The following is a 14,276-nucleotide window of genomic DNA, read 5'->3' on the forward strand; positions in this document are numbered from 1 at the left end:
TGCAGTTTGTGCTCTCCTACTTCACTGCTAATCAGTCACTGTGCTGCCCTGTGGAAGAGGGAAACAATGGCTCATGCTGTCACTGAGCAAGCCAAGAAAGCCATCTACCAAACCCACTCCTCTCCCACCTGAGTTGTGTTTACAGACCAGACCAGAGGCTGCCATCACCAGACTGTCAGAAACTTAATTCCAGCCACAGTAAAAAAAAAAAGCATTCAGCACGTCTGGCAAACAGATTCTGTTGAGCCTCTCACTTACATGGGACACAGCACCTGACACTGCACCCAGTTGACCACCCACAGACTGGGCAGAACACCTCCAGAACCACAGACAGACCTCAACAGTCCTGCAAACCAGTTACAAACATCCCCCCTCAGGACTCAAACCGCTCTTTCTCCCCTTCCACTCCCCTCACGTGAGAGAGGTTAATATAATTTCTGAATGAAATACATGAGATGCATGCAAATTTCCAGAAACAGTGTCTACCAGAACTCCTACTGTACACAGGAATCGGTTTTCAGGAGCCTCTGGCAAAGTGGGCAACATCTGTGGCAAAACCAAAACGTTTCTAAAACACTTTTTCTATTCGCTTGGGCCAAGTATTCACGACCAGATCTGGGGAGGAAATAACCTGCAATTACAGTACTTCAATAACATCTTTCCAGCAACTAACTCCCATCTGAAAATAAATCTGAGACGCAGAAATGCTAACAGAAAATCCAATTAGATAACAGAAAGATCTAAAGAAGCTATAAGCTGAGATGGGGAAAAAAAAAACACACACAAAACAAAGCAAAACACCACACAACACCAATCCCCCTTCCCAAAACACAGTAGCACTCGGCTCTTTGCCATCACCTTACACGGGATGCTACTAACTAAAACTAAAAGCCTAAACCTGAAAAGATTCAGCTGTTCCACATTTCCAGCAACTTCACAAGCTCTAATTTCAAATTGAGATCCTGAGGCTACTTAGCCACTTTATTCTCAACACAGTCTGTATTTTTAAATAAGGAATCCCAAAGATAGCTCAAGACTCATCAATCGCAGAGCTCAGCAAAAGAATTGATTGCCACTAGTAGTGAAATGGCAATAACAGCCCTTGGACTACGTGTTTCACACCAGCAGTGGGTAGGACGAGCAGCCAGCGTAGCCACGGGGAGAAGGTTTGCAGAAGGGCTGGGTATTGCTAATGGAAAACCACCAAGAGCTTTTCCTTCTCACAGGTCTTTCTCCACCACCTCATGCAATGCCTACACCCACATTAATCCCATCTGCCCAAGCCGTGGATGCAAACAGCTCCGGCCACTCCTGTAAGTCCTGGCCCACACACGTCTAAACTGGGCACCACGGTGTAGAGGAGAGCGAAGGGCACTCAAGAAAAAGCAGCTCCTATTCCCATTTCACTGAACGCATCACCTAACAGCAGCACTTATAGGTAGAAAGAAGATGATTTTGGGTAATTTTTTCTTACCATTGCTTTTAGGTAAGACAGCGAGACCCTGAACTTGGGTCTTTTCTGCCTCTCATCTGGAGCCTTCTCCACCACTACTAACGCTGAACGCTAACAGCACCGCGGTGTTTGTCTGAACCATTATTACGCATCACTTACTACGACGGGCTGGAGAGCTGTTCACAGAGCTGGAAGCAAAGGCAGCCACACAGCGTACCAAAAAAAAGCCTCAAATACTATCACGGGGCCTTTTTGGTCTCTTTTTATATCACCTGGTTGCACCCAACTGTTCTGAGCTGAAACTGCTTCAGTATCTTTTCCTGCAAGAGCCATGTAGCTTATAGGACTGAAGTCTCCAATCAAACCAAGTCAACCAAGAGGCTGGACAAGGCAGAAGCCTTTGCCAAGGCAAAAGAAGACCCTGTCTGTCCTCCTGGCATCTGTCCTGCAAAGCAAGCCACAAGCTACTGAGCCTGTGCCCGTGCTCTCAGCCATATGTCGAGAGGAAGAGACGTACCAAGGTTATCAGAGAAGCAACGACCCTCAGACCTCTCCAGAGCGGGCAGCCAGCCAGGAAATCCATCTCTCTCAGGGGCTGCAGGGCTGGGATGGGGACATAAAGCCATGCCTCAGCTCTGAGTAAATATTTTACTTTTCAGATCCATGCTGCTTACTTAATCAATCCCTAGCATTATTTCAGAGGCCCTACTCAAACACTAAAATTGATTCCTCATGATCTCATCTACACAAAGTAAGGACTTTCCAAGTCCCTTCATCAGATCCTGACTTTGAGTCAGCTCACTTCATGCTGGAAAAATCTCAAGACCCTGAGCTTGTGGTGGGCTGGACACATAACCTGCCCCAAGACTGAAAACAAGGCAAGGAGGAGGCAGGTTCCCACCATTGTTCACACCAACAGGAGCAAGAAGAATTGGCTGAAAGAATTTCCTACTGCAGACAAGGCACCGAGGTGAATAAAGGAAACACAGTTCACAAACTACAATAGTCCTGCGCGCACTGCCCACGTCTGCTTCCCTGGCACAAGCAGCTGAGCCAGCCCTGGCCCAAAAAGCCACGCTTGCCAGCTGAAACAAGCAAGGAAGACAAAACCCATGCCCCTGGTCATCTGGGCAGTGCCAGCACTGCCACCCGAGCCCACATCACCACTTCCACCGTGAGGATCTCTCCACCTGCTCTTCGCCCACCCAGTCACACCTCGGTCAGTGAAGATGACCCGACTCTCAGCAACACTCAGAGACAAAGGCGTATGCCCTGCTCCATCAGCCCTTGCTGATCCCCGTGGGCGATGGCAGATCTGCTCAGAGACAGACAGGGCACACAGAGCCTTCGGCTCCGTTAGCCCCGCTCTGCCTTCCCGTCTCTCTCCTTCCTCCCCTCCATGGAAACTGGCACTCTTGCATTATCGAGTATTTTTAAAACAGATAGAAGAATACACAGTGCTGTTTTAATCCCTCAGATCACATTTCACATGGTTTCCATGTAAAATTGCTATTCCAGCTTCCTTTTCCATCAATTTTTGTTTGACTTGGAGAGGAGTATACATTAGCATATACGAAGGGGTAAACATTAGTTTCTCTCCTCTAACTAAACCAAGCTATGATTCTGCAAACATTTAGGATAAGCAAATAAAGAGAAGGATAAGGAGGCCAGAGCCCTGTTCCATGCTCTGATCTACTGAGAAACCACCCAGCACTGGTCAAGATGCTGGCAATTAACGCAGGACAAGCAAAGGGGTGTCCTATCTCACACATCTCAACAGTTTCCAGACTGCAAGGGGCTTATCTCACACTTAGCCCAGATGACCATATGCATCCTGCCACCCTGGTGTATGGTTAAGCACATGCATGGCTTTCATCAGCCCAGAGGTCCCACGGCAGCTCCCGGCACCAATCCTGCCAGCACTTTGCTTACTCATACCTTGACATTTACATACCAAGATTAGTCCTTATGAACCCTGATGAAATTACAGGCAGAGCATTACACATGTGCCTTCACATCTGTGGGATCAGGGTCTTAAAATGAAAGCCACCCATCTTACCAAAACACGCCCTGCTCGGCTACAATTAAACACAGACACTTCAGAGCAGCTCGCCAAAGTTGTTTTTTATGCATGCTATTACAATTAACATAATGTCATACTCTGCCAGGACCTAAAAGGTTGTGACTCAGGAACGTTATCATCGTTTCAAGTCCAACTGACTGGTTTTTCATTTCATTCCTTCTCTTTTCCTTCCCCCTTTCTTTAATTCTATACCCATGCTCCCTCCAACAAGATGCATATCACTCAGGACCCTTATAAAAGATGATTATTATGTCAAAAGCTTGATAGGCAAACGTCCATCACCCTCAACTCGCTCTACCATGTAATTATTTCTTCAAACTCTCTACCACCCCTCCAGCAACACAACAGCAAGTGGTACCAGCAAGGATTAGATAAGAACGGATACCAGACAAAACACCCCCAACACCTACTCAATAGCAGCCCACTGTCCTTTCTTCTCTTATCACCCCGAGATAAAACAAGCCTCTTCTCCAAAAAACAGAGATTCTGCAGAATAAATGGTCTGCCCACCAGCTGTTTATCCTTCCCTCTCCCACACTCACAGTCTTCTCACACTGAACCATGCTTTATTCTGCAGACAGTCCTGCTGGATCAGGCTCAGTGGCGCACAGATCCCAAATTAATTTAGCTGGTGTGAAACCCTCTAGGGATGCTCTTTGGGGATTGCACGTGGACTTGGATTAACCAAAACCGTGACAGGCTGAGCAGTGGCATCAGGTTAATATAATGACACAAAAAAAAAACAAAACTCACACACAAAACCAAAAGGCCATCACGTCCTGCAATAGGCCGCGTTCCTGACCCTATTCATGGTGCGAGGTTGCTACTCTACACAAAGCAAAACGCCTCTGCTTGGCAAAACCCTTCAGCCTCCAGTAAAAACCAGCTCCAGTACTGATTTCAATGCATCTTCTTACATGAGAGACAAACTTCAATTTCCAAGTATGCTTTAGAGCTTAAGATCAAGGAATCATTTCAGAAAAAGCATTAAAAAAACCAGCTGATATAATTTATAGGTATTCTGTTAACAAACATTAGGTCTTGTTTTGCTTAGTAGCGAAATTCCCCACCTCCAGTAACATCATTAACCCCACACCAGAGGAACCCCACAGCCCCGCAGATCCACAAGCACCTAATAAATGCTAAAACAAACTGGCTCATCCCGGCCTCATCTTGAACACAGACCATTTGCTTATTACTGGAAGGAGCCACATTCAAGTCCGGCGCTCATGGGCAACATCTGGTTTACTCGCAAGCACTGAAAAAGTTACCGGGAAGTCGGTCAAATCCCTCTCCCTCCCCCGGCCGATGCACAAAAGTGCATTCAGTTTGGTCATGGTGGAGTTTCATTCACGTTTCTGCAAGCTGGATACAAGAGAAAGGGGTTTTTTTTTTTTTGGGGGGGGGGGGGGGGGGGGCGATGAACAGCATCTGTTAGTTTTTGCGGGCTTGGGTTTTGGTTTCTGGGCTACTTTTTATTTATTTTTCTCTCTGTAAAGGGGAAATCTTTTGTCTTCCTCAACATGGATGTACAAAACCTCCCGGCCAGCACAACGGTCACGCTGGAAGATGCAGAACACGCGTGCCCCTCGGCAGCCGTTCACGCCGGGATTCCCGTGGCTGTTGCCCGCCGCAGCCGAGCGCCCACCCAAAGCCTCTCCCGGCGGCTGCGGGCACTTCCCCGCCCGCCCGGCTGCCCACCCCTCCCCGTTCCCAACTTCTCCCATCCCTGGGAATCAGCGGGGAACAACCCCCTTCCCCGCGGCAAGGCACCCAACGCGGCCCCGCTCCCGGCGGGAGCTGCCCGGGGAGCACCCCCGGTGCCTCCCCGCTGCCCCACGCCAAGGGCTCCGGGAGGAGCTGCCCGCCGCCGGGCCGGGCCCCGCTGCAACAAAGAGCCGCTGCGGAAAAACTTCTCCGCGGGCCCCTCGGCCCCGGGAAGGGGCACAGGCGGCGGCGCCCGACGGGTCCGCCGCGCCCCCCCACGGCATCGCACCCCCGCACCCCGCCGCGTTACACGCCGGGCACGGCAGCCTTACAGTCCCCGGCACCGCACGCCTCCGCGCCCGCAGCCCCGCGCCCCTGGCACCGCACCGCGCCCCTCCCGCACTGCAGTACCCCCCCCGCCTCCATCGTCCCCCGCAGCACCCACCGCCGGTCTGCCCACGGCCACGGCCATCGCGGTGCAGTGCGCTGCGCTCCCCGGCCCGCCGCCGCCTCCGCGCTGGCTGCTAGGGCTGCAACATGGCCACCCGGCGGGGAGGGCCCATGCGCAATGCAAAGGGGCCGGGCGGCGAGGCGGGACCCCCCCGGCCCTCCCCCGGGGCCGCCGGGCAGCGCGGGTGGCACCGCCCCGACCGGCTGCAGCCCAGCGACCGCGCGGGGTACCCCCAAAGTGAGCTGGAGCCGCGGGGGGGGCTGCAGTAGGACGGCTGGCAGTGCCCAACAGTAATTGCAATTAATTCTTCCTTGGGGAGCCCACCGGGGGGGGGGGGGCCGCGCTGCTCTGCCCCAAAGCCCGACCCCTTCACCTGAAAGCGTCGCTCCGAGTCCAGTAGCCCTTCAACGGTGGGGGGGCCAGCTGAAAGCAGAGACCCATCGGCTCCAGCGGTGCTTGCAAACAGATGGCCAAACAAGCGACTGGCAAGGTCCTCCCGCTGCCAGTTTGGCTAAGAAGGGAGCCAGGGGCCCAGCAGAGAGGTATTTATAACAAGGAGTGAGACAGGAGCTCCCACAGCTGGGGCCGTTTGCCAAAACGAGCCCTTAACGCCCTCCTACAACTATGCAGAGGGCAAAACCTGCACACCTCATTCCTCCTGTTTCTCCAAGCTCTCCCCTCCTGCCCAACACACCAATATTTCATTTTTAAACAGAGCATACCCAACACCAGCCTTGGTGGCCAGCAGATCTCCCACTCCAATCAGTGATTTCCAGACATGAGATGAAAACACAGTTGGCTCCTTGCTGCTCCAACTGGCAAATCATTTAACAACCTGATGCCAAGCACGATGCCCCTTGACCTGCAAAAGTGGGAGTTTTAGGGCTAAACTCCCCAGCGCACAACCAAGGAAGGGCCCGGCTGGGTCAGGTCCCGCAGTGCTGTGCGGGATACAAAACCCCAAAAGGGTACACAAGACAGAAACCTGATGGGCTGCACGCCTGGAGCACACGTTGAACTACAGGCACGTCAGAGCCGCCTCCTTATGCGAAAGTCCACAGAAACAAACCAAAAAAGCCAAAAAGATGAAAGCTGAGAGTACTTCCTACAGCTAAAGGAGCTAGTGTAGCAAGCAATTAGACCTCAGGGGTAGACTTACCGCTCGTACACCCTTCAACCTAAAGGTTCCCTCCCAAAGCCATTTTTGCACCACTGTGCAGAAACATGCCGCTGTTTGTAGAGCACTACAAAGTCCAGGCCCTTCTTTTCTACAGCTTCTTTTATCACGTTGTGAAGGACTGAGGAGCTGGTGTTTGAGGGTGGTCACCCAGACATGCTCCCCCAGCCTGAACAGGACCCAAACAAAGCACAAAGGATTTGCACCTGAGCAGCAGCCTTTAACTGGGCACAGGTGCAGCCACCATTAGCAAAGCTGCTGCACCAAACCACACTGACCAGGTTTCTGTCAGTCAAATTCCGCAAGCATAGTTGACGCCGCGCTTTTATTACGCTAAAATGTTCGGTGTTACTGCTAATATCTTAGGGAGGCTGCTCTATTACACTCATGTTATTGCTCTTGCAGCAAATTCCTCCTGCATGCACGGCTCCAGGTGAGGAGTTGCTGAGCGTGCCTGTACTGGGAAATGTGCTCGGACCAGTGCAGCCTCTAGTGGAAACCTGATGATCATATCTAAAGAGTTGCCCTCGTTAACACTTGTGGGTGAGGCAGACGTAGCTTCCCCCTGCCTGAATGAGAGGCACGCACGATACTCCTACATCAGCACCGCCCAACTCACGCTAAGATCTTCTGCGCTGGCAAAACCCTAACGTCACTCACCGTGTCCTTCCTTCGCCCGAAGCTGGGAGAGCTGTGGCCGAGTTTTCCGTGCGTTACTCACACGCACGGACCTTCCTGGGTATGGCTGCTCGTGCTGGAAGAGCAGGGGGGTGGGAAAAAAAGCATCCAGATAAAGAAATGTTCTGCAATCTTTCTAGATCTCAGCTAGGGCAGTTCCTTGTATTCCCAGTGTTTGGTGGGATGAAGCAGGCTCCTCGCTTCTGAAAGTTTCATCACTGCTCCGAAGCAAGCGGTACCCGGGCAAAGGTAATTGCCAGTCCCTCGTTGTAGAGACCAGGCAGGAACTGTTTCATTTTTTCCAAAGCTGTTTGGGATCAGTTTGCAGAGATGGCATGTCAATGCTTTAATAACATTTTGGGTCAGCTGCGAGGCAATTTGTCAGATTACAGGGACAGGAAAATACACAAGAAGACCCAGAACTTGGGTTAATTGACCTCCTGTTTACAAACAAACACAGGTATACAGCTCCTTAAAGGCAACATCTTCTTGCACAACAATCAGAAGCTACAAGACGAACTGGTGGGCTTGGTTTTTTTTAATATTGAAGAAATGCGTGATCCTGCCTCCATTTTGTGATTAGCACTACTCACAACTTACTCAAATTTCACCCAAAAAGTCAAGAGCTGGTGTGTCCAGAACTCCCAAAGAGGGTGAGACCGGGGTAAATTTAGCCGTTCTGAGAAGTGCCACCCACAACTGACAGTGACCAATTTGCAGACAGTTAAATCATTAGAGCATAAGGGGGAACAAGAGTCTGTCTAAACCTCTGAGCGTGAAGTAGGCAATGGGGCAACTCCAGGTACCAGTGCTGCACTTCTCCTCGCCTGCGTGCAGCTTTGCACCCTCTGAACCCCAAAATGTGATTTGCAGCTCAGCTGTAAGGGGAGAGACGTGTACCAGCACTTAGCCTGCCTCTGAAACAACGTGAGCGACTCTTTCAGCAAACTTTTGCATGTGCCTACAAAGGGTATCGAGAGAGATCCATAACCAAACGGGTTACAACCAACTGCCACATCATTGTCCATCATCCGAGCTATCCAGTAAGCGGCACGCTCCCAGCCAGCAGTGACTGTGGAGTAAGATGCATTAGTTTAAGCCAATTCCCTCGACCAAGCTCCGTGAGGTTTTTCCAGCCTGAGCAACGCAAAAGCATCAGCACTCGGTGCCAGCCTCAGTCCCGCAGGCTCTTCAGGTGACCACGTTACGTGAGTGTGTTCCACCAACTTCAGGAAAAACGTTGACGGGGTGAGCGCCAGCATTTCTCAGGAGAAAAACCTCTATGATTTTTAGTCAAAGCTAAGTTTATAGTAAGCAAAATAATACCTTCAGGGGTGTTTACATGGAAATTTCATACCATGCAAAGCTGCCTTCTTATGCCTGACTTCATTAAACCAAAACAACACTTTGATAGTAGTGTTGCCATTTGCCCGTTATTTATTTGGATTTTTTATCTTCACAGCCTACCCTCCTCTCTTATTTGTGATGACAGTTATATCATTATGCCCCATTCATTTCATCTCCACTGAGAGCCTGTTGCTATCAAATACGGAGTTGGGACTGCGATTCAGGGCTCACCAGAAGCAGAAAGGTATTTTAAGCCTTGAAGAACTGTACCAAAAGCATGTGCAAAATGATAAAATATTAACACGAGCTTTACCCTTTTCCCAGGACCTGCACCCGACGCAGACGAACACCACCCATGGGATGTAGCCGCCCTCTCCTACAACATACACCACAGAGAAAACCAAAAACAAGACGTGGCAGAGCAGGTAGTGGAGTTCCTCTTGCTGTGCCGCGCGAGGAACCCAAATCTTGGCGCACGGAAAGACTTTTCTGCTACATTGCTGAAATTGTAACTTTTAGCCTGAAAACTTTCCAGTTTCTTTTAGGGCTGCTCCCACCACTCCAGAGGTTACAGTTTCGCAGCCCTGCAGCTCCACAGGGCAATTTATTCTGTAAAGCGGCATCATGACGCACGGCAGCAGAAAGGAACGGTCCAGAGCCAGCAACCCGAAAGCACAGAGGTGCACAGCTGGCTTCCTCGAGAGCAACACGGCCGCACTCATCCTCTCTTGCCTGTGTTTGCAGGGTCTGAGCCTGAAAAGTCATCCTCAGGTTTTGTGCTACCGAATCAGAAATCACAAGCCTGTCCGCGACATCTGCTGCAAAAGAAACTGGGAAGTTTCTAGGCTAAAAGTTACAATTTCAGCAATGTAGCAGAAAAGTCTTTCGGTTCTCCGAGATTTGGGTTCCTTGCGCGGCACAGCAAGAGGAACTCCACTACCTGCTCTGCCACGTCTTGCTTTTGGTTTTCCCTGTGGTGTATGTTGTAGGAGAGGGCGGCTACATCCCATGGGTGGTGTTCGTCTGCGTCGGGTGCAGGTCCTGGGAAAAGGGTAAAGCTCGTGTTAATATTTTATCATTTTGCACATGCTTTTGGTACAGTTCTTCAAGGCATAAATACCTTTCTGCTTGGGGTTCGTGAAGTTTGCACACCCTCTGGGTTTGCAGCAGGCTGGAGGACACTCCAGCTGCCTAGATGACAGGCAGCTAAAAATATCTATGGATACCCGGGAGCTCGCAGTAGAGGTGATTTGTGGAGCGTGACTTAGGGCCTCATCCAGACCTCTTTAAAGCCAGTGAGCCTGTATTGAGCTCCGTGCCTCCGTGCCTCCGTTCCCTGACTATCAGACAGAAAAAAAGAGCACATCCTCGCTCCCACACTGTCCACCCACTGCTCACTCCCCAAACTCCTCGGGCCAGGGGCTGTCATTTGGTGTACAGAGGGCGCAGTGCCCACGGGGGCACTGATCTTACCCACCCCTCTCAGCTGTAGTCTACGCTCTCGTGATAGTAGCGTCAACAATACGGAACGTTAGATCCACGCTCTAGCAGGATGCATGTCCAACCCATCTCAGCCACAGAGTGAATACGGAGATGATGAGAGAGATAATTTGACTCCGGGCACGCTCTTGGTATTTGTGTGTGGTTATCGCACCCGGGCACAACCCCACGCGCTTGTAATAACAGCTGTCCTCAACCACGGCACACTCTCGTATCTTCATGGCCAGTTTTGGCAAGCCACAGAATATCAGGGCAGGTCAGGTTGGAAGGCACCACTGGACATGGACTGGTCGAGGCCCCTGCTCAGGCAGGGTCACACAGAGCAGGATTGCATCCAGGGGAGCTTTGAACATCCCTGAGGATGGAGACCATCATCTCTCCTGCTCCAGTCCTTCGCCATCCTCGCTGTAAAAGAGTTTTTCCTCACATGCAAACATAATTTCTTGCATTTTAATTTGTGCCCATCGTCTCTTGTCACTTCACTGACATAACGACTGATAAAGCGCTCTTCCTCCTCACGGCCAGCCAACAAATTAGCCTCTTCTCAGAGCACTAGCAAGGCTCCTCCAGCCCCTCTGCCCTGCTTCCTTCCTCCACCGCCACCACCTCAGCCCCGCAGCCCCACGGGCCACCACCCCGGGCAAAGGCAACCTGGGGGTGTTGGCCTGGCTACGAAGGAGGAGGAGGAGGAGGCGGAGAGGCCCGGCGTGGCAGGAGGCGGGTTTCCCCGGCGCGGCAGCGCCGCGCACCTGAGCGCAGCGCCGAGCACCGACGTGCAGCACCGAGGCGGAGTACGGCGAGCCGGCTGGCCCGGAGCATGGCGCGGGAGCTGAGCCAGGAGGCCGTGCTGGACTTCCTCTGGGGGGCCGGCGGCCGAGCCCCCAACACGGCGCTGCTCCGCCACTTCCAGAGTTTCCTCCGCGACCCGGAGCTGCCGGAGCAGCAGCGGCGGGAGCGCCGCGAATACTTCAAGAGCCTGGTCAATTCCCTGGCCACCGTGCACCCCGCCGCCGCCCCCGGCGCCTCCAAGGACATCGTCCTCCGCCGCAGGTACCGCGACCTCCTCGACGAGGAGCTACCGCCGCCGCCTCCGGAGGAGCAGCGGGAAGAAAAGGAACCGCCGCCGCCCCGACGCCACCCCGACAGGCGCCGCAGCCCCCCAGGGAAGGCGGCCGAGCAAGGGCGGCCCGGTGAGGGGCAGCCCCCGGGGGCCGCCGTCGTCGGGGGCTGCGCCGCCCGGGGCCGCGGCGGCCCCTGCTGCGAGTGCCGCCGGGCGCGCCGGGCCGCCGCCGCCCGCTCGCCGGGCCCCGGAGCGCCGCCCCCCGCCGGGCCGCCCCGCTCCCGCTCCCCGCCGCCGCCCCCCGCGCAGCCGCCCCCTTACCGGACCCGGCCGCTGTCCGCGGGTCCCCGGGCGCTGCACCCCGACGGGCCGCCGCGCTCCCGGCCCCAAGCGCTGCCGTCGGGTCTCGGGGCGCCGACCCTCGCCGAGCCGCCCCCGTCCCGATCGCCGCCGCTGCCCCCCGCCGCGCCGCCCCCGTACCGCAGCCTGCAGCCGCCCTCTGCCAGACGGTCCCGGTCCCCACCGCTGCCGCCGGGGCGCGGGGTGCTGCCTCCCGCTGGGTCAGCCCCGTTCGGGTCCCTGCCGCCACAACGCCCTCGAGGGTCTCCTCCATCCCAGTCGCTGCCGCTGGGGCCCGGACCGGTGGCCCCCGCCAGGCTGCCTCAGCCCCGGTCTCCGCCACAGCCCCTGACCGGGATGCCCCTGCTGAAGGTCCCCCCACTTTCGGCAGCCCTCCCCACCGGACCATCCCAGTGCCCACTGCGGTCATCCAGCCCCAGGGCGCTGTCCCCCACTGAGCTGCCCCTATCCCGGCCCCCACACTCACTCTCCGCCCAGCCACCCCCATCCCGGTCCCTGCCCTTGCTGTCCGCCCCAGGGGTGCTACCCCTGTCCCGGTCCCTGCAGGCACTCCCCTCCAGCCCCTCCCAGTCCCCATCCCCTTTATCAGGTCCAGATGTGCTGCCCTCCACCAAGCTGCCCCCATCACAGTCCAGGTCCATGCAGCAACTCCCCACCAGGCCATCACCATCAAGAGGATCCAAGGTTCTGACCCCCAACGGACCAACCCCATCTCAAGCCCTGCTGCTGTACCCATACCACACGTTGCCACTGCCATCAGGCCCTAGGGTGCTGCCCCCCACCAGGCCACCCCCATCCCAATCCCCACCACAGTCACCCAACCAACCACCCTCATCTGGGTCCCTGCACGCACCCTCTGCCAGGCCACCCCCATTCCAGTCCCTGCTGCCAGCACAGGGCCCTGCAGGGTTCCAAAGCCCACAGAGCAACCCCCCAGCACTGCTGCCTGTTTTCAGAAGCATCAGGTGCCAGCTTGCTTTGATGGAGGTGCAGGGCATCCCCTCGTCGCTACCAAATGACTGTGGGAGGCAGTCACGCATCATACCCTCAAAGCACTCCTGTAGAAATGTCCCAAGCCGGGGGCAGTCGGTGCCGCTGGGGCAGCGGGAGCACGCCTGGCTAGTGGCGGTGTCAGCGGGGTGCTGGGCTCGAGTGCGGGGACTCTTCCTGGAAGAGCCAGAGCTGGCCCTGCAGCGAGACTTCATGTCAGGCTTCACAGTCCTTCACTGGCTGGCCAAGCACGGTGATGGGCCAGGCCTGCAGGAGCTGGCAACAGCGGCACGTCAGGCTGGGCTGGCCCTGGACGTGGATGCCCGCTCAGGCTGCGGGTACACTCCGCTGCACCTGGCTGCCATACACGGCCACCAGCTCGTCATCAAGGTGCTGGTGCTGCAGCTGGGGTGCCAGGTGCAGGTGCGGGACAGCAGCGGGCGCCGGCCCTGGGAGTACCTGGGCAGCTCCACCTCAGGGGAGATCTGGCAGCTCCTGGAGGCACCCCGTGACACAGTTATGTTCCCCACGCAGCCCCTGGCCCGCAGCGTGTCCTCCGTCAGCAAGGTCTCGCTGACTGCTGGCAGGGCAGCACTGCCCGCCTGCCTCAGGCTGGAGCACGGACATCGGTCGGCATCCCACCGAACTGGCAGCAAGTGTGACTGAGAGACAGCTCCCTGGCATCCCCTGCCAGTGGAGACGGGACCTTGGTGGCCATTCCACAAGAGGAAGAGAGGCAGGCAGAAGAAAAGCTGTGAAACACATTGAGCCTATCGAAGAATGTACTTTTAAATTAACCCAGTGAACCGTTGTCTGAGCCTCTCTACCCTCTCCCCCATTTTTCGCTTTTCTACCAGTGAGAGGACGTAACGACTGCAGGAAGCAGGCACAACCCTCGGTAGGCAACTCCTGTGCACCCCACAGGGCAGGTACCCGCTGCTGGGTGAAGCCAGAACCACCAGCGTTAGTGGGACCCTGGGTTCGAGGTCTCAGACTCCGGCGTGAAGCGGCTCACAGCCTGGCCCCAGCCAGGGCGGAGTGCACGCGTTTGCTTACAGCAACACATTGTTGTTGGTCCTGAGGTTTGCAAAGCTCTTGTTTACACCACCTAAATTCTGGGGAGTAGCTAAAACGGCGTCCCTTTTTAATCCCAGCGGATTAAGGACAAGTCCCTCTTTTAAAAATGCAGTTGATCAAGGTCCAGCCTTCCAGCAAGAGTCCTCAGAGAGCGACTGGCTGGGGCAGAGGGCGGCAGCTGGAGAGCCCCAAGTAGAGGAGGGTGTAACCCACCCACTCCATTTCTCAGCCAGTCTTGCCCACCAGCCCATGCAGGAAGGAATGCAGGGCAGCACCGCAGCCCTTCTCCTCCCCACGATTGCCCCGGGCTGCCCGGCAGCACCGATACCGCCCCCTCCTTCCTGCACCTCCAGTGCCTTTGCTCACACCACAGGACTAGGAAGCGGTACCCGA

General features: G+C 55.0%; 1 protein-coding gene across 2 annotated transcripts; it reads left to right on the forward strand.

The window, feature by feature from the left end:
• The first annotated feature begins 11,213 nt into the window (after nt 1–11,213).
• On the forward strand, nt 11,214–13,472 carry SOWAHB (sosondowah ankyrin repeat domain family member B). Of its 2 annotated transcripts, none has more exons than XM_086612398.1 (2): nt 11,214–12,586; nt 12,680–13,472. In XM_086612398.1, the coding sequence occupies exons 1-2, from the start codon at nt 11,214–11,216 to the stop codon at nt 13,470–13,472; spliced, it is 2,166 nt and encodes a 721-aa protein (XP_086468524.1). The 2 variants fall into 2 exon arrangements, with proteins under 2 accessions (XP_086468524.1, XP_086468525.1); XM_086612399.1 differs by having other exon boundaries at nt 11,214–12,016; nt 12,113–13,472.
• Nucleotides 13,473–14,276: the final 804 nt, after the last annotated feature.

Source organism: Tauraco erythrolophus, chromosome 5, assembly GCF_009769465.1.
Source record: "Tauraco erythrolophus isolate bTauEry1 chromosome 5, bTauEry1.pri, whole genome shotgun sequence".
Taxonomy (NCBI): Eukaryota; Metazoa; Chordata; class Aves; order Musophagiformes; family Musophagidae; genus Tauraco; species Tauraco erythrolophus.